The sequence below is a fragment of the Pteropus medius genome, unplaced genomic scaffold, assembly GCF_902729225.1.
Source record: "Pteropus medius unplaced genomic scaffold, Ma_sr-lr_union100, whole genome shotgun sequence".
Taxonomy (NCBI): domain Eukaryota; kingdom Metazoa; phylum Chordata; class Mammalia; order Chiroptera; family Pteropodidae; genus Pteropus; species Pteropus medius.
In genome coordinates this window covers 2,356,344-2,377,809 of record NW_024352149.1, presented here as the reverse complement: position 1 = coordinate 2,377,809, position 21,466 = coordinate 2,356,344, and the positions used below count along the sequence as shown (strand labels likewise).

General features: G+C 34.2%; 1 protein-coding gene and 1 pseudogene across 1 annotated transcript in view; both read left to right on the top strand.

Annotated features, from left to right (window-relative positions):
• ADGB (androglobin) overlaps positions 1-21,466 on the top strand; it is a 139,949-nt gene that overhangs the window by 76,341 nt on the left and 42,142 nt on the right. The window contains 8 exon segments of the mRNA XM_039846958.1: positions 717-884; positions 3,702-3,837; positions 4,455-4,592; positions 6,094-6,187; positions 11,033-11,167; positions 11,671-11,824; positions 15,230-15,417; positions 18,421-18,608. Of these exon segments, the coding sequence (XP_039702892.1) occupies positions 717-884; positions 3,702-3,837; positions 4,455-4,592; positions 6,094-6,187; positions 11,033-11,167; positions 11,671-11,824; positions 15,230-15,417; positions 18,421-18,608 (1,201 nt within the window).
• Positions 14,301-14,419, top strand: LOC120589447 (uncharacterized; annotated as a pseudogene).

Sequence of the window (21,466 nt, the reverse complement as noted above, 5' to 3'; positions counted from 1 at the left end):
GAGAGAGAGAGAGAGAGAAAGAGAGAGGGAGAGAGAGAGACATCTTCTTTATCCATTCATCCAGTGATGAACACTTAAGTTGTTTCCATATGTTGGCTAATGCGAATAATGCTGCAGTGAGTATGGAAATGCATATATCTTGTCGATATCATATTTTCATTTCCTCTGAATACATACCCAGAAGTGCGATTGCTGGATCATATACTAGTTCTATTTTTAACTTTTTGAGGGACCTCCGTCCTCTTTTTCATATCCCTATGTCCTTCTTGCTCTTACTGTCTCTTCGTAGTTGACAGAAGGAAGCCATCAGCCTTTGCTAGTTAACCCTCCGTCTTTTGATCTTTATTGCTCTCTCCCTCAACTCTTCTCTGCCTGTGGGTCCTCAAACCCCCCTCAGTTTTCATCGGGCTAGTCCCTAGACATTCTTCAGAACTAAGTCTGGATATTAATATTGTGGAGAAATTTTCCTGGCCCCCAATGCGAGATAGGTGTCCTTCCTGTGTGTTCCCACTACAGCAGGAATCATATGCCTTGTTTTATATCTCTGAGACCACGACTCCTAGCAAAACGCATTGATCAAGTAAGTTCTCCATAAATACCTATCGGATCAACCATATAGCAGAGTTTTAATATGTTAGCAGAAATTAAATTTTTATAAACTTAATTACACTTCAGTAAGTGAAAGTGAGGCTGGCTGCTGTCCTTTGTCTTCACAGGAGAGCTACCGATTTACCGAGCAGTCTCTAATGATTCTGAAGGCTGTTGGAAATGTGATTGCTAATTTCAGAGATAAGAGTAAACTTTCCGAAGCTCTGAAGGACCTACACAGAGCTCACTACCCTGTAGTCCTGAACGACAAAAAACTCACCGCACAGCACTTCCGCGTAAGCGTGTTTGGGATGTAGAATGATGTTCTTAGGAGGATGCTTTCTTATATTAGGAGACCCCCCCCGCCCCCGGCCCCGCACCCACCGCCGCCAAGCCAGGGCCTGAGAAATATTTTGGATGGAGACAATTTATTTTGGGAAGTGACTTTGGGAAGTAGAAATGAAGGAGTGGGAAGAATGAGATAAGAAAGAGAAAAATAAACGTAAAAGGTTGTGCTATTTCCTGTTGTGGGCTCCTGGGGCTGAAGCATTCAGATAAACTGTGAGACATCTCTCAGAAGGGTCCCCTAAAGGATGGGGAGGTCGTGGCACTTACCCTCCAATTCCTTTCCCGCTGACAGATGGTTGTCCTCAGGGGCATTAACTTCTTCACAGTTAAAACGTGTGCCTTTGCTGGGGCTGGGTAGCATTCTGACCTCTCAGAAAGCCTTAAGGGAGTGAACCAAAGAGACTTCGTGGTACCTTTCAGGTTTGGGGTTTTCAACCAGACACTATTGACATTTTGGGCCACGTGACATCTGTATGGGGCTGACCCGCTCACTGTAGCACATACAGCAGCATGTCTGGCCTACACCCTCTAGACGCCAGCAGCACCTTGTTTTGACCATTAAAAATGACTTCAGATATTGTGAAATGTTTCCTGGGGAGGAGCATCGCCAGATTTAGCAAATAAAAATACATGACACTTGGTTAAAAATTTTTTTATTAAAGACTATTTTTTTCTAAGAGCAGTTTTAAGTTCACAGCAAAATTGAGAGGAAGGTCCAGAGATGTCCCGTGGACCTCGTACACCCACCGAGGTACAGCCTCTCCCACTATCGACATCCCCCACTACAGCAGGACGTTTGTTACAACTGATCAACCTACATTCATACATTATTCTCTCTTGGAGTGCATAGCTTACATTAAAGATCATTCTTAGTGTTATACATTCTACAGATCAGGACAAATGTGTACAGAATATTTTCACTGCCTAAAAATCCTCTGTGCTTCACCTGTTCATTCCTCTCCCACTCCAGCTCCTGGCGACCACTGAGCTTTTTACTGTCTCCATAGTTTTGCTTTTTTCCATAATGTCATATAATTGGAATTATATAAATATGTAACCTTTTCAAATCGGCTTCTCTCACTTAGTAATATACCTTTAAGATTCCTCCGTGTCTTTTCATAGCTTGCTAGTTCATTTTTTTTGGTGCTGAGTAATATCCCACTGTCTGGATGTACCACAGTTTGTCCATTCACCTGCTGAAGGACATCTTGGTTGCTTTCAAGTTTTGGCTACTGTGAATAAAGGGGCTATAAACATCATGTATAGGTGTGTGTGTGGACATAAGTGACAATGATTTGCTCAGCTTGAGTTAACTGCTTGCTCTCAGGCTTGTGTACTATTACCAGCTGAGAGGGTTTGTGCAAATACAGATTTTGAGATTAGGTGCCTGTTTTTATACACACGGGGAGGAGTGAACAGTCGTCAGAAAATGTGGACTCAGCAGGAAATGCAATGGTCGTATGCCCTTGAAGGGCCCTGCGTTTCACCAGTTCTCAGAAGCACCTTTCTTTTCACACTTTAACAGCAGAATGAAATCAAGTGTGTCTTATAATTGGTGGATCCTGGCACGTTGCTGGCCAGGTGGCCTCCAGAATTCTCTGCGCACACATAGACTTTTGTGCAAGGGTTCCTATTGTCACTGCTTCAAAAGGCATAGGTGTATTGTTTGACAAAAACCTAATTCTTCAGGGAAGAGAATGTCTAACTGTAGTAATAAAGCCTCTCAAAAAACATGAAGGGAGAGAGATTTTCCTCACAACAAAATGACCCCGCTCTGGGCTAAAACAAAAAGAGAGGGAAAGGTGTGACTGGCAAACCGTCACCTCAGATAGTACCCCAGGGGCCTTGCATAATCCACCCAGCACATCGTTCCCAGTGGACACGTAAATAGCTAAAAGCCAGCCAGCAGAAATGTGTCCGGGCTTTGCTGTCAACCGCAGTGAAACAACTGGATAAATGGAATCTCCGAGCATTTCAGGATAAGCACCACGATTAAAATTGGAAGAAAGAATATGGCTCTTGTTGTGGTCTAGAAACCTGCCATCAATCCTCTTGGGTAAGATCAAGAAAGAGCCAGTCCCAACAGTTGCTTAAGGAAAACCCCAGGGACAAAAGACTACTCTTTAATTTAGGCAGTGGTCGTCTTCACGACTTTTTGACACCATGAAGCACAAAATTGTATAGGGGAAAAAAAAAACATATTAAGTATTTTCAAAAAGTGATTTACAAGAGTAAGAGTTTGACTATGAATAAGTCTATGTAGCTTATTTTCTCTTTTCATGTATGTTTCAGTGTGATACACAATGAAAAGCTATGTCTAAATAAATCTAAAAGATCTTTTTTGATAGGAAATACTGATAATAAAAATGTGTTAAAAACTCTAAATAGCATATTTTCTTTCCTGTAGCACATGAAATAATAGTGTTTTACATCTTAGAATCAGTGAAATATTGAATTTAACTCGCTTAAGCACAAAGACAATATTTAACTTCACTGCATCTCCTCAGTTTAATGTTATATTTTGATTAACTGTACATTATAAACATTGGTATAGTGATTAAATTTTATTAAATTAGGAATAGTCATAAGATAATTCTAATCACTTACTGAATGAGACTTTGAAGAATTTCCTGTTAGATTGTATATATATATGACAAATTATATATATATATATTATTTTTAGCATATCTAAAGTGTTTTAGAGCATATCTGACCAAGTATTTTCTTGGTTTAAAAAATATATTAAAATATTTTATCTCTTTCAGGTTTTTCATATATCTCTATGGCGTTTAATGAAAAAAGCTCAACTAGCAAAACCTCCTTCAAACTTCAAATTTGCATTCCGTGCTATGGTTTTAGACTTGGATTCATTCGATTCCTCGTTGGAAGAGGCTTCTTTAGGTACTAATTAAGTTTTAGATATTTATTTGGCAGAGGAATCCCCAGGCGTCTATAAGACGAATAATGCGAGAAAAGTGCCCTCAAAGCATTTGTGGAGTGGGCAGAACAGGTCCACCGACCTTGTAGCATTTGAGGTGTGCTCAGGGATGCTCACAGCTTTACCAGAGTTCTCGTGTGTCCTCTACCCCAACACGCACCCAGAATTTCCCTGTTTAATCTGGTACTGACCTTAACAAGGATGGAAGTCACTAACCTAGGCAGTATGATTTGAGGAACTGCAGGAAGATCCTCTGATACCAGTAACGCTCCTTCCCTCCCCTCCCACTACTCTATTTCCACCATTTTAGCATTTTCTTTCAATTTTGAGAGAAACCTCTTACTACTTTCACAGAAGAATCAGAGTCGTTCACTAAGGTGTCAAGATTTAGTGTGTCGCCCTTCTCCAGGATGTTCTCTTTCTAAAAAAAGGACTGCCTACGAGGGCAAGGTTAAATATGATGACAAATCCATCATCGTGACACTTTATGTGTCAGAGGGACTTAGCAGTTTAAGGCATCGAAAATTGGGGAAGGGGTCAAATGTAACTTTCAGTCCAAAGTTTGTTTTTCTCTTTCCAGCGGAATGGGTAGATGTTAAATATTGTTTGCCAGTAAGTGATAAAGAGAATTCTCCTGAGGAAATAGCAGCAGCAATTAAAATCCAAGCCATGTGGAGAGGGACTTATGTCAGATTGCTCATGAAAGCTAGGACACCAGGTATTAATTTTCATCATTTATAAAATGAGCTAGCCTACATAAGAAGAAATATTTATCTGTGTGTTAATAGAAAGTATTTTAGAGTCATCTTACTTTATGGGTAGGCCGATTATGTTTAATTCTATAAATACTGAATCTCCTTGCGATCAGGGTACATGTCGATACACTCACTCTCCTGTTCCCAGAATTTAGCACAGTACCTCCTGGCACAGAGTAAGCATACAACAAATACTTGCTGAAAGAATGAATGAATGAATTTAATCAAGGAGCTGTTATGTATGTCCGTGGTGACAATTAGAAGGCATAAAATGCATTTTAAGTGCATTAGTATATTAAGTAAAGATATTTGTGCATATGAAATAAAGTTGTGAAAAGTTTTTTTTAACAGCCTAAAGTAAGATATTGTAGAGGCAAAAATTATATTCAGTTATTTTCATTCTGCATTTTTTTGTTTACATTTTCATAGAGAAAGCCTTATCTCTAATAGAATTCTTTGAGTATATTGAAACATTTTATTGTAAAAATGTCTCTATTTGAAACATTTAATGAGAATCATCTAAATGTTTAAGCAGTAAAAACTACACATACACAAATGTAAAGGACACTACATTGAATAGTTATGTGATAGAAAAATATTACTGTTGCTGAGTTTTATATTTTTTCTATTAGAAAAAATAATTATAAATTCATAAAATTAAATATATGATATAATATACTTTTGTTGTCCATATATGCTGCAAAAATTATATTTATACAATGATTTTCTTTACAGAGGCAAAATTTGAGCAATTTAATAATTTTTGACAGTATTTATATTTTTTTCACTCAACACATATGTGTTGAATAATGTGCGTACAGCACTGTTCTAGATTCTGGCCTTATAAATAGTAAAACTGATAAGGTTTCTGCTCTGATGAATCTTATGTTCTAGTGGTGGTAGGCATACAATAGACAAATAAGCATATTAAAATATCTATTTCAGATACTGGTAAGTACTATGAAGAAATTAAGATAATAAGAAGACATGTCAGTTTCTGACATGTTAAATTTGAAGTATTTACTATGAATTTGCATTTGTCTTGGCAAATCATTTACTCTTAAGCTATTTGTGGAATATGCCTTAGTGGAATCCTACTTGCCACTCTGTTTTAGGGAAATTGGATGAATTATTTTTTCTGACACAAGAACTTTCAAAAGAAATTTTTGGCGAGATCGAAGATCTCCTGATGAAAACTCATGAATGAGGATTTTAATGATATCAAAGACATTTTATGTTTTTTAAACTAAAAGTGAAGGAAAACAGCATAAAATGGTGAGCAAAGCACTCAACTAGAGGTTTATAACTTTGTATTTGAAACACGATTTTGCTTCTAATAAAGCCTATAGCTTTGGTACCACCTTACTTATGAGTTTCAACTTCTACGAAATAAGGGCTTTGAAAAATATAATCCTTCAGGCACCTTACAGCTTTTATATTGTTATCTTTTGTTGTTATTTCTAGACACAAAGGAAAATGCCAGTGTTGCAGATACTCTTCAAAAAGTTTGGGCTATATTGGAAATGAATATAGAACAGTATGCACTTTCTCTCTTAAGGTAAAGTGGCATAATAATTGATATTTCTTTTTTTTCCTTTTTTTTTTTTCCTTTTTTTTTGGATTTTTCAATTAGAGTTGATATACAATATTATTTTAATTTCAGGTGAACAAACATAGTGATTAGACATTTATACACCTTATGAAGTGACTATTTTCATAACTGGTAATTTGTCCTTCTTAAACCTTTCTCCTTTTCAACCCATCTCCCAGCCCCTCCCATCTGGCAACCCTTAATTTGTTCTCTGTATCTATGAGTTTGTTTCTGTTCTGTTTGTTCATTTATTTTATTTTATTTAGATTCTACATGTAAGTGAAGTCATATGGCATTTGTCTTTGTCTGCCTGACTTATTATTGCAATATCTTGGTATCCTTCAAATGCTACCATATTCACTGAGTTGCCCCAAACGCTGCAGCTAGATATACAGCATTGCTTCCGATCTTCCTAAAAATTTCACCTGAAATATTTCTATTGTATTTACTACTTTTTACTTGTCTCAGTTGAACTTATCTAAAATCGTAAGCAGAAAACCTCTGAGAAGCAGAACAGTTTCTTGAAGTCTTATGGTGCTGAGGAGACAAAAATTATAGTTGAGGACTTGCTAGGGGAGGGAACTCCAGTAAAAAATTAAAGTTGTCAGCTGAAATTTCTGGAGGGCAAATGCTCCAGAAACAGGGATCAGTCGGAAGTAGACTGAGCCTTAGGAAAACTGCATTCTAGCCACTAACCATGTCCAAGACAGAATAAAATCTGAACAAAAATTATTTGTATACGTGAATCTCCGTTGATGTTGGAGTTAGCAGACAAAAATCTCTATGTCTCTAAAGATAACTATTATGAAAATACCCAAGAAAATAAAGAATACAAAAAGGTAAAATAGATTAAAAGTTTAGATTAATAAAGCACAGTCAAATGGAAATTATATAAATGAAAGTTTAAATAACTGAAATTAAAAACTTTTTACAGCAGTTTAGGCAGAATAGAAGAGGAGATTAGTGAACTGGGAGATAGGTCAACACATATCCAAACTGAAGCACAGGGGAAATAAGTGGAAAATAAAAGAGCATGAAGGACACATGGAATGTGCTCAGAAAGTCTATTATTTATATAATTATAGTCCCAGAATGTAAAAAGATAATAGTTGTGAACTTTCCAAAACTGATAAAACACATCACCCCATATTTTCAAGAGATTCTGTATGCAGACACCATGCAAGAAGGACACAAAGAAAACCACACCTGAAAACCAAAGGCCAAAAGAAAAACCTTCAAAGCAGCCAGAGAAATAAGACATATTATCTTCAAAGGACAATCAGACTAACAGGTATATGTAGGAGTAAAGTCATGACCTCAGCGATGCAGAAATTAGGTAAAAGGTTTAACAGAGTTCTAAAGTTCTAGCATTATGGCAGAAATGGTAACAGTAATTATTTAGATGAAATTCTACTAGGGCAAAGATGCATGATATATTCTTTAGCAATGTGCTAATGGATTAACTAGTGAATTTAAGATTACACAATAAGATTAATCTTACACATCTTCCAGAGACTAGAAAAAGAGGAGAGGTTTCTCAACTTACAATCTTGATAGAAAAATTCAACATAGACAGGACAATAAATAAAATTGCAAACCAATCACCCTCTTAAACACTGATACAAAAATGTAAAAAAAAAATTAGCAAATTAAAATCAGAATTATATAAATAGGATAATACTTTGTAATCAAGTGGGTTCCCCATTCCCAGACATGCTGTGGTGGTTTCACATTAGAAAATTTGTCATTTTAATTCAGCACATTAACAAGGAAAGGGGATAAATCATTTGGTCTCCTTAGTAGGTTCAGAAAAGCATTTGTTAGAATTTAACACAAATTTAACATTAAAATCAATTGAGCAAATTGAGATTCAAAAAGACTTTCCTTAATATGTTATGGTATCTAGTATTTAAAAAGCCTACCACAAACATGACTAATGGTGAAATTTTGAAAGCTTTTCCTTGAGTATGAGAATGAAACAAAGATGCTTTCCTGATCACTTACGTTGAAAATAATCCTAGAATAATTTCAAGAAGGGCAAAAAGACAATGAATTAAAATAAGAGCCATTAGGATCTGAAGGGAAGAAATAAAGCCAGCACTGTTTCCAGATGACATGATTTTACATGTAGAAAATACCAAAAATGTATATAGAGAGTTATTAGAATTAACGAGAGAATTAAGAAAAATTGCCGGATACAAGATCAACATAAAATAACAATCACATTCCTATTTATAAGCAAGAGACAAATAGAAAATTATATATCAAAGTATATAAAAATTTAAAATAACCAAAAATTAATAAAAAAATATCATGATGAACCAAATATTAAAATTTAAATACAGAGAAAATTCAAAAGTATACTTGCCCAACCCTGAGAGTGAGTGCCTCGCTCACCTTACCCTAATCCTGGCCCACGGAGGCTGTTCTTGTCTGACAATCCAGCACAATGAACTTCTGCTCCAGAACCCCTGTTTCTAAAATGGGTACTCTTTTACTTAAGATTCCAACTGTATGAACACTTACAGAGAGCGTAAACTTTCCTCTCCAACCTGCTTTTGCGTTGTGGGGAAGATCTCTGGGCCAGAAATTACACCTAATGCCTAACTTTCATGTAAATGAAGTGCTGAAAACATGAGCTCCCCAGTCAAGGAGCTGGATCAGCTTACCATGGAGGTGTATCTGAAACACAGGCATATCTTCTTCAGGGGGCTGCTGTTTCTCTCCATCTGATCTGTCCACCATAGCCAAGAGCATTTCCTGGAAACTCAGTGAATATCCAATACAGAGGCCGTTCTCTTTCAATAGTTTGAGTCCTACACTTGTGCTATTGGATAGATGAAACTGACAGGTCTCACTGATCTTTAAACTAAAATGCCAGAAGCATCCAAAGCTACCTGCTCATCCTAGCAGATATTAATTAATGGTCAAGAACATATCTTTTGGCATAAGACCTAATGCTAACTTCAGCCTTATTAACTATCAGATATGTGACATGGAGGGGTAAGTTTCTTACCCTTTCTGAACTTGAAATTAATTTTTTTTCTTCTGTAGTGTTAGGTATAATATCTACCTCATAGTACTATTTCATTATAAAGCTGTGGTGATAAATTAAGATAACATAGAAAACATTTAGCACAATGCTACAAATTGAGCTAATATAGAACATTACCTATTATAAATATTGCTGCTATTATTGCTACTACATGGGGAACTTTGAGGCTAGGAGACTAGCCTTTCATTCTTAGATGATAAGGGGCAGACCTTCCCAAAGTCGATTTTGGGCAAGGCTCAGTTTATCGATATAACTTTCTCTCTGTCTTAGGATGCAAAGTTAAAACAATTTTTCAAGTCTGTCAGGGATATCTCTCTGGGACATTCAAGATACTCCACATGGTACATCAAGATTTCAATGGCCCTATATTCATTAGAATTTCCTGAGATGTATGACAAAGGATAGAAAGTCTTACAGAAACAATGACAGTCTGGCCTGCCTCTAAATCTTCCCCTTGTTTTAGAATGGTGGTGAGTACCATCACGTCACTTCCGTCTGTGGCATGCTTACTTCCTGTATTGGCTCAGCCAACAACCACATTTAGATTAGGCCAGGCCGCAGGGATGAACAGTGGTGCCCTGCATTGCCAGACCAGCACATTATAGTTCCTCCTTAGGGTGGTCAGATTATTTATCATCCAACCTGAGACAATTTTATAGATAGAGAGAACACTATGAGTATAAACCAGGACTGTTCCAGGCAAACCAGGATATGAGGTCAGTCTTCGTTCTTGTGACTATTTTAAAAGACTTAAAACCATTCTAAATATAAACCTATCAAGTTCCTCTCACCAAAAAGGACCAGTGATGACATGTATCATGTGACTCCTGGCCTCCACGAGAATCTCCATGGCTTTGCTTCCTACTGGCAGTGCAATTAAACCATCTGCCTTCTGGAAGTCAGAGAACCTCTAGCTCTGTCTCATCTCTAGTAGGGAACCTTTACCTATGGCCACCTTGGCTTCCATCTCAGCTAATACACTGAGACGTTATATAAAAGACCCTAGATTTCTGATGCTGCTGAAGCTAGATCCAGTTCCTGATGCGAGGGATTCTCCAGGTCCTGCCCTTCTCGCTCTGCCCGGAACTGGATCTAGCGCGAAGGGCAGGACCTGGAGAATCCCTCGCATCACTTTCATCGTGTTCTGGGATGTGCCACAGCCTTCCAGGGGGCAAAGATAGAGAAAGTTCACCCCACAATTCTTTAACCAGTAGCATGCGCCACTTTCTTATGCAACAGAAGTTATGTAAAAGACTCTGTACTCTTCCCTTGTTCAAGGCTTTAGTTGTTGTTGTTGTTGTTGTTTACCTGTTTTTTTTTTGTTGTTTTTTCAAATACATTCTCACTTTAAACTCCATTCCAGTATCAGTTGTCAACTTCAGGACTTTTAGTGGCTCCCACCCAGTTTTTGGCTGTCTTGTCTACTTCTAGTTTTCCAACCTTTACAGCTTGACTATTGGTGCTGATTTTCCAACTATAAACACAATTATGACCTTGATCACGAATTAGGTTCGCCACTGAGTAAGAACCTCGGATAACTCTGGGCACTTTTGAGAGACATGATCGGCCTGGAATGGTCTCCCTTCCTTGGTTCATGCACCGAGAGCCCCACAGCACCCTTTTATTCAAGGACTCAACCCAGCCCACAGTGGATTGCAATATTTTATGCTAATTTTTGCCTATTTTTTTTTTATAAATAGAATTGATTTTAAAAGTTGCTTTTGCCATTGATACTTAAATTGTTTTTATATTTACAGACTAATGTTTAAAAGCAAGTGCAAGTCCATCGAAGTTTATCCATGCTATCAAGATGAAGAAACCAAGATTGCTTTTGCTGACTATTCTGTGACTTATACAGACCAGCCACCAAATAGTTGGTTTATAGTATTCAGGTGAGGCTATCATATATTGACAAGTGATGTCATCTTTAAATGGCATGCAACGTTCATGTGTAGAGTTTTATTTATGATAGTAGTTAAAGTATGAACTTTTAGGTTACTTTTACAATTTAGTTAACATTTCTTTCATATCTGCTATGCATAAATAAGATATTATAGAAATTCTTATTCATGTTTTCTTAAACAAAAGATGAAGAATATGAAGTTAATTAGACTTTTTTATGAGTATGATAACCATAATATAATAAATTGATGTGCTTTCAGTATAGAAAGATATTTATTTCTAAGCAATAGCAAATTTGGTAAAAGTCACAAATTACAAAATTTGTATTTCATGACAAAATAATATGTTAATAACAATTTTTAAAGAAAAGCGATATGTGTATCTTGTTCATTTGGAACTTTAAACTTATGTTTTTATTTCTTAGCATCAAACCTAATTTCATACTTTCTTTACGATTCATGTCAAGGAAAAGCTCATGCTTTTGTAATTACAGAGAAACATTTTTGGTTCATCAAGATATGATTTTGGTTCCCAAAGTATATACTACACTTCCAATCTGTGTGCTCCATGTTGTCAATAATGATACAATGGAACAAGTGCCAAAGGTGTTCCAAAAAGTGGTGCCTTATTTTTATACCAAGAATAAGGTAGGTGTAAAATTAATTCTTTCCATATGATAGAATGGTAGTGAGAGGCCGGCACTTTGTAGAGGTGTCAGAAGACAGTAGAGCAGCTATGGCTTTAATCTATTTAATGGAGGAATAAGGACCTGGTCTTTTTCTATCAAAGTTTTATTTATTGGATGATAGGAGGTACTTAAAGTGAGTGCTAGAACATTCACCTCTCAGCCTTCATTTTTCTACTCTCTGAAGAAAATAAGACAAAAGGAAAGCATCAAAAATTCTCATTATTAAAATTAAAAACTCATGCAAACTCTTAAAATGGAAATAGAACTAAAAAGCTCATTTAGTCCTGTCCCGAAACTAAATCAGCTGGTTGTCTGTTTCTCTCTAGGTTTTTATTCTAGTCCTGAATATTCAGAAGACTATGATTACACAACCACTCATTCCCTACCACCCCCAGATTTTTCTAAGGCTGCAGATTCTTTCCAAGGATAGGAGCACTTGACACATTACTCCTGCTGAGTGATAGACCCCGATCTCTGATGTTCACTCAAATCATGTTGCCTCACTATTTATTTGAGTCATATCTTTGTGTTTTTGGTCATTCTTCTGAGAAGGAAGCATGAAAAAATAGTGTATACATGCACTGGAAATCAGGTGGTCTATTTTAGCTGTCATTTTCCGTTCTTTAGCTGTATGGCTTTGAACTTCATTTTTCTCTTTGAGTGTTGTAACTGACTTCTGTGGTTCATGTCAGCCAATGATTCTATGAATTATTTTGTACAAGTTAAGATGTACCTATCTAATGAGTACTGATTTATAGGAATAAAGGAAAAATTAAAAAGTTTATTGACTCCATAAAAAAACTAATAGTTCTTTGACTCATTTTAGATGTTTTAAAATAAGACTTTATTTTTTAGAGCAGTTTTGTGTTCAAAACAAAATTGAGACCTAGATTTCCTTTTCAATAAAAACATTTACTTAATTTGTAATTGGAAATTAAAAAAAAAAACACAGATCATATGAAAAGATGATTTATCAAGGGGAGACTCTATCAAAATTATAAATGTCATCATATTCTAGAAATGAGCTCTTTGCTTTACTAGGCGTGTATACTAATGTTAGTCATCGACAATTTTGGTGGGGAGCATCAAAGGATATTGAGTGGAACCAAATAAGAATCTGATACTTATTTACATCTAGCATACTTAGTCTGTTCGAGTTTAGTTTACAAACTCCAGTGAAAACCTCTCTCCTGAGACGAAGCTTGAATTTTGGGGCCAGTCTAAGTGTTGCATTTGAGTCAGTATGTAGAAAACCATTTTATCTCCACTTAAGTATTATTTCTAAATTACAAGTTCAAGATGGACACAAACATAGCCACTCCCTCTCTGTAATGACTCATCTCTCCTATCCTCTAAGTTTAGCTCATTTTAGAAAAAAACATTGAGAGAATGAGGAAGAGAAGATAGAGTGTATGAATAGCAGAATAGCTTCAACGATTCCTTTTGCACTATGGTTTTCCTCTCTGAATGATTCTTGATCTATGAATGTTTCTCCAAATTATCTACATCCCTTCTAAATTGTGGTTCTCGGAACTGAATGCAGCCTTTAAAGGACATTTTGATCCAGCTAAATGTATGAAGGATCATTACTCCATTGTTTTGCATCCCATGATCGCATTAGCATTTAGCACCTGTAAGGCATTTTGACACACATGCTGTCTATTTTAGGTCAGTATTTTTCCAATGTATGTCCACAGAACCAGTGTCTCTCAAGATATTAATTTATTTTATGTAAAAATAAAATAGTGTTCTAAGGTTAAAAAAATAAAAACAGCATTGAAAGAGTTTTCATTTAGAATTGTTTGCTGTAATTTTTTAAATAATATTTCAAAAACCATAAACTGTGATTTAGAATACTCATCTATAAGGTTTCTCAGCACAGGGTACTTTATTATGTTACTATTTTACTCAGAGTCTATAACTTATTTATAATAAGCCAGGTCCTCTCTTAGAATCCTATCAATGGTTTAGCATTAGGTTTTCACTTACTGATATCCATCCTAGCATTTTATAAATATATTTTTCCCTCTCAAAATAATTCTCTGAGTCTAGACAAACACAAAATAGAATCATGTGATTTTGTTTTGTTTCTTTAATGCATTAGTACCACAAGCTCAAATAATAATGAAAATAGCAATAAATCTGTCCACTACACTTTGCAGATATAAATACTTTAGCTTATGTGATTTTATCTTCCTTTTTCCTTGCCCCAAACATAATATTAAAAGGTTTTTGTTGGTGTTGCAATTCTCATCTCATTATGAGTATTGGGATTCTGGTAAATATTCCTACACATTGCAATGTTATAAATTCATTCTATCTTGTATGTTTGTAATTTTTGTTTCTGGAAATCTAAACACATCAAAGCACATCCTCTCCCTCTGAGAGCAACTTGAATGCAAATCTGTCTTTTTCTTATTAAAAGTATCTGTTTCATCTATGGCCATGCTACCCTGAACAAGCCCCATCCCATCTGATCTCGGAAGCTAAACAGAGTGAGTCCTGGTTAGTACTTGGATGAGAGATCACCTAGGAAGATCAGGTGCTGAAGGCATAAAAAAATAAAATAAAATAAAAATAAGGGATTGTAAACTGACAAGGTCCTTGCAGTCTATGAGGTCAACTAAAGATTGCCTCTCCTAAAATAAATAAATAAAATAAAAGCGTCTGGAATTAAAAACTCAGAATTGCTTTGGGTTTTTATATCTCATTATAATATTATGCTTCTTTGTATCTCATCATCTCCTGTTTCACTGACTTGAGTCAATTATATTGACTCAAGCTATTACTCACTATGACGTTATCACTTTCCCAGATTCCTTACCTGCTTCTTTCCTCCAGCCTAAAGAGCTTATCTCCAGACTGGCATCTGGGTTTTGAGGAACCAGATCTGCTATTAATCTGATAGCTTTACCTGCCAACTGTCATCCCAAGGGAATTACATTTCCATAAACTCTTCTGCCTTTCTCAACTTGTATTTAGAAAGATAATTCTGAGAAGACAGAGAAATTAAGTAGGAAGCTATTGGGCTACTCCGGGATGATGCAGTGATAAAAATCTGCCTTAGGAATTATTAAAAGAATTAGAAGAAAATATAGTAATCATCTACTTCAGTTAAGAACAGTACTTTATGGCTAGGGGACCACATGACAAAAGTGTTATTCGTTTTCTCTGGAAACATTTAAGATGGCTCTTTAAAAGAGGTATTTCAAAACATAATGCTAGTGATCTGATATTTATCAAAAGATCTTGGGATCTTTATGTATATCAAGACAATAAAGCATTTCAATACTGTGAAACCATATATTGTACATTGAAGAGACTAACAACAATGTAATTTCTGTGTAATTCTTCTTTCTTACAGAAAGGGTACACATTTGTGGCTGAAGCATATACTGGTGACACATATGTGTCATCCTCACGGTGGAAACTGCGCCTCATTGGTTCTTATAATCCACTCCCATGCCTCTCTCGAGACTTTCCTTGCAATACCTTTGTCATAAAGGAAATCAGAGATTACTACATACCCAATGATAAGAATATTTTATTCAGGTAGAAGTAAATAAAAAATTTTAAAATATTAAAATTTTTATTTTACTAATATTTTAAATATACTATTAAAAATAATAAATTCTGTAGTAAAATTCTGAGTCAGTTCTGAATTTCAATTTCTACACTCTCTTGGAAACAAGTGATTTAGGGTGTAAAGTGATTATGTAAGTGTTACATAGAATCAAGCATATGTGGTTGCATGTAATGGTAATGATACTTTCTTAATCCTCATTGTATTTGACTTTTATTAAACATCCTTCATAATACTCTTTCCTCAGTACTTCTATCTCGTTCTGCTTTCATCATTGACCTTCTTTCCGTGCTTATCTATATCCTCTCCGTGAAGAGCCTCATTATGGACTCCACTCTCTTTCATGAATCAGTCCTTTTGATTCTAATTCTGACATATCTCTCATCTCCATGCCCTCCTCTCTATTTTCAGTGTGCCTCCACTACTTCAGGGCCTCATTATATTTTGTCTATAGAAATACCGTTTCTGGAATCCACGACTCCATTATATTCTTTCACTTACCTATCTATCCTTTACTATGATACATTTAAAAAGGTGATTTCCCTTCTTTGAAATCTTTGACAAGTTTCCATTGGCTGTAGAATAAAGTCCAAGCCACACAGCGTGATATTTAACACTCTTGCCCAGCCACCAAACATCGATGCATTCTCCTGATGGAACTAAGCTCCGTCCCTGATACACGTGCCATGCGATTTTGTTTTGTTCATGCCTTTCCTCTCGTCTTGGGATATCCTGTCTCCATTTCTCCACCTATCAAAATCTATCACTATAATGACAATTTTCAACAGTCAAATCCTCTATGCTTAAATTTCCAAATATAATTGGTTCGTCTTGGTCATATTTCTATTCCTTTATTCTTTCCTAGTATATGACACATCAAATTTTAGCTGGTTAATTTAACATCAGCTTTTGTGAGCACTAATGTTTACTGAAGTCTCATCAGTATAAGACCTAACACAGTGCCTGATACATAATTTTCCTTTTTAAAAATTTTGTTGTTATTAAGTGGGTTGTTAGAATACTTAGCATCTCTTTTTAATATATGTCATTCTACACAGAATTTGGAAAATATATAAATATATTATTAAGGAAATAAAAGTCATAATCAAAAAATCTAGAAACAATCATTATTAGTATTTGCTTGTATTTTTATAGTGTTTTTTCTACTCATGATTTAACATTATTAAAATCATAACATAACGTTTTGTGATCTAATCTTTTTACTTGACATTATAGTGTGAGCATTTCCCAATGCCATTAAGACATTTTGTGAACTCTTTTTCATGATTGCCTAGTAATTATTCATATGGACGTACAACAATTTACTCAATTATTGGTTTCTCTGATTGTGACAAATTTCCATTTTTTCTATGGTAAAAGTAGAGATGTAGTGAGCATATTTTATTGTAAAGATTAAATTCCTGGTTATTGCCTAAGGATTATTTATAGAGATTATGTGTTTAAAGACTCCATACATACTAATAAATTGATTTTCCAAAGGAAAATCTAACTTTTTTGACAATATATAAACAAATAATTTATTGTACTCTGGCTGCTTTTTCCCTATAATTCGTATAATAAAGTTGCATTACCACATTTGTACTTTAAAAATTTTTCCTTTTAAAAATATATGTACATTTTTGAAATAAAAAATAATCAGCAATGAAAATAAATTATAGAACTATTGTACAGTGTATTTCCAAGTATGTTTTCTTAGATTTTTATTTTTTAATATATTTTATATGTAAGTAAAAGTTTTGAGAAAATACTGAAAGAAAACACATAAACCAAGGTCAATAGAAAGAGCGAAAATTCTCTTTTTAATTTATCTGCCTCTTATAATATAGTCTTGTATTGCCTATTAGAAAGAAAGCCAGAAAAAGTAGGAAAGAAGGAAGAAAACATACCAGTAACTGAAAATAAGAAAAGTGCTAAAATATTTTAAGTATTATGTTAGGAAACTATTGTACGACGTAGCAGGGTCACTAACAGACTAAGAAGTGGTATTTATCTAAATTAGTCGTAAAAGCTGGTTCTAGAGCTGTCCAGGTAAGTGGAGAAGGTGAGGAGGGAGCTGCTTGATGAGCATATGTGAAAGTTCATAAATTAAAGGGCATATGACCTTTTCAGAGGACGAAAGACATTTGTTGTTGCTTGCCAAGTGGGGTTCTAGGGTACTTTGGCATCCTCCCTGTATCTCCTTGTTTCCAAATTTCCCTTTCTCATAAGGATTCCAGTTTTATTGGATTAAGGCCTACCCTAATGGTCTCGTTTTGACTTGATTACCTCTGAAAGACCCTATCCCCAATAAAGTGACAATGTGAGGTACTAGGGGTTAGAACTCCAACATAGCTTTTTGGGAGGACACAATTTAGCCCATAACAGGCAGTGACAGTGGATCTAGAGAGAAGAGAAAGGATTTTAAGATATCGAGGAAATAAAACTGACAGCCTTGGTTGATTGAGACCCCTGGGGTTTGACTTGGGGAACTGCTGGAGAGTAAGTGTACCTAGACATTACAGGGAGAGCAGGTGTTGGGTTCTACTTTTGATTCTCTGTATTTTGCAAATCAAAAGATATACTGCTAATAGTGAAGCTTTGAGAATTAGTGCTTTTGCCAGTTATGCTTTTTGTCCGAATGGAGAGGAGCATGAAATGGGAAGATTTGGTGTGGCAATAGTTTGCAGATCCATCAAATTTTATAAGTGAGTGCTTATCGTATCTAAACAAAAAGTTACATTTCCTATTTGGGATTTGATGATAATAAATGTCCTATATTTATTTTATTTTGCCATAGCATATTAGGGATTTTGCCAAAGTATATAGTAGCATTAATATTTCCAGGATTTTAGTTGACCTTGCAAAGTGGTTTTGCTTTTAGATTATCGGATCAACAAATTATAGTTTCCTTTACTGACTTAAGGGAAAGACCGATATACTAGCTTACCTACTTGAATGTTTTTTCATTATAGGTATTCAGTTAAAGTTGCATTACCACATCCTGTTACAGTACAAGTACGCACGTCGAAACCAGATGTATTCATCAAGCTACAGATCCTAGAAAATGAAGAGACTATCGTGAGCTCAACTGGGAAAGGCCAAGCTATAATTCCAGCATTTAACTTCTTGGGGAATTTTGAAAAAGCTTTGAGCTCCCAGTGTAAGTGTGGCTTTTTAAAATTGGTTATTTAGATTCATAAATAGATATTTATGTTTCTGTGAGTTTCAAAATGTTTTCTTTAAGAGAAAGTAGCAAGTAAACATTTAAATTTGTAAATCTTTATATAATAAAATGCTTAAAAACTGTTGCATATTTTTGGTCAAATTAAGTCTGAAGATCAATATGTTTGTTGAAGACTTTCTTATTACATGAACCTTCTTAGATTTCTGAATAAGAAAATATTTTTATTATTTTGAAAGAAATTTTTACTTTTATTTTCAATTCATTACTCATAGAAAATATTGTACTTATTAAAATGAACAGAAACTTTGAACTTATTTTCAATATAATAGTTACAAGAGGTATTAATAAAATAAAATCATTTCTAAAAAAATGGATGAGTGATATTGCGAGATATATATTCAGTTATTTCAGTAACTTGATTCTGACTATAAAAATAACAGCAGCCTTACGTAGAAAATTTTGAAAAATAGAATATTATAAACAAGAGAACAAGAAATCTCTTGTAATCTTGCTACTAAGAAAAAAAGCGTTTTTGCCTCTAAACAAAAGTTGGATTTTACCTAATTTGATCATTGGTATTTCTTTTTAGAACTGTAAACTTCTGCTTATTTGTGGCATTGATTGGCATCTCTAAACTTAAATTAAAAAGAGTGATTATGATATATTTCCTTTTCTTAAATAGGAAATCTTATAGCATTTACCATTAAGTAACATGTTTGTTAATGACTTCAATTAGTTGCCCTTTATAAAGTTTAAGAAAGCTTTTTTTAGTGATAGATAAGGATTTTAATATGGAATGGGTTTGGAACTTTATTAATTATTTTTTTTTGTGGTTTTAGAAATTATCAAATTTTACCCCTCTAACTTTGTAAATTAATTTTTAATTTGGAACCCTTTTTGGAATAAAACCTATCGGCTTATGATGTTTTAATACATTCCTCTATGTAGAATATACTATTTTATTTAGTTTGTTAGATTATATCAATAACTATGGGTATTTTTCTCTTTGTGTATATACTGGATACTACTTTCAGGTTCTCAAGTTAGAATTATGACAAATTCTTGAAATTAATTTGGAAGCCATTTAAATATTACAGGAATCATTTGTGTTTTTTAAAGTTTATTAGATCTGACCTCAAAACTATTTAAGTCTGATGTTTTCAGGGAATAAGTTTTTCATTGTTTTAAATTACTCTTTTAATAATTTCAATTTCAATGTTTACAATATATATTTTTATGTAAGTGATAGTTTCATCTAGTATTTCAAATGTATCTCCAATATTTGTGTGCAGGATTTTTTTAACCTTTTATAATTTCTTCGTAATATGTTTACATAACCATTTTTAAATATTATTATTTATTTGTGTTTTTAAAAATGTATTCTTGATCAAACTTAAGAGATTTCCCATTTTTTTATTAGATTAAACTCTTGGATTCATTAATCAAGCCTACCAGCTCTTTTATATATGTAATTTATTTTATCAGGTCATAGTTATCATATAAAACTTTTCTTCTACTTTTTAAATTTAATCTAATGTTTTTTCTAGCTTCACCAATTGAAAGTTTAGTTCATGTTTTAAGTCTTGTTTTTAAATAAACATAATGATATAAATTTTTCTAAGTTTAGCTTTATGTATTATATTTTGTAGGAAGCTACGACACCTATTTTATATGTAGTGTTATAGTTGGTCATGATCTATGATTTAATTTTGACTTTCTCTTTGATTTTAAAGATTTATAAATTTTTGCGATTTCCGGACAATAAAATTGTTTTGGCTAGCTTTTTGTTATTATTTTCTAATTAAGTTTTGCAGAGTTAGAGAGTGTGGTTTATTTATTTTCTTTTGGAGATTTGATTAATGTTTTTCCTGTGGCTCGATTCAAATCAGTTTTGGTTAGTGTTGAACTGAGGTTTATAAAGCACATGTATGCTTTATTTTGGAGGTAAAAAGTTTGATGTATAAATTCACTCATACTCTCCTTAATAAAAATAAAACTTGCTAATTGTGATATTTAAAAATTTCAAGATTGCCACATTTCATCTTACTGACATGTAAATTTCTGAGAAAACTATGTTAAGATTTCTTACTTCCATTGTAAAATGTGTAAATATTTATGTATATCATTTTTAGTTTTACACATTTCTGTGCTATATTGATAGTTGCATGAAGTTCCACAATTGCTTTACATTTTTTGACATGTTGTATTTTTAAAATGAATATAAATCAGGCTTTCTTCAATATTAATAGGTTGACTAAATCAGCTTTGATTCTTTTGTTTATCATTTGCCTGTTCATTTGTGTTCATCCATTTAGTCTTTCGATCTTTCTCTAATAAATGGATAGTTTTCCTACCCAATCTAAGATTCTAGTCTCTAAAATAGAGTAATGTAATCCAGTTATATTTATTTTGATAAATATGCTCTTTCTGAATTCCTCCATCATATTTTGTTTTATAACTGATGATATCTTCTAGTTGACCTTCGCATAACTATTTGGTAGTCAGTGCTCTTCCTGAACTCCCAGCAGTGTTCATGTTCATTTTCTTAAGTGTACAAACACAAATTATTGAAAAAGACTGTCTTTTTATCTATATTTGTATTTTTTTTCTCTTTTAAAATAGATACACCCAAAGCACCACTCATTTCTTTCTTATTAACCCTGGAAACAATGTGTACTCGAGTTGTCATAGCCCAGGAATATGCCTTTCTAATATGAATTTCTGATAAGAATTTGGAAGCACAGAGAACTGAGAAGACACCATACTGTGATGGCACTCTTAGGGCACAAATGTAGTGCTTTAGATGTGAGGACGTGGGACATGCACTGTATCAT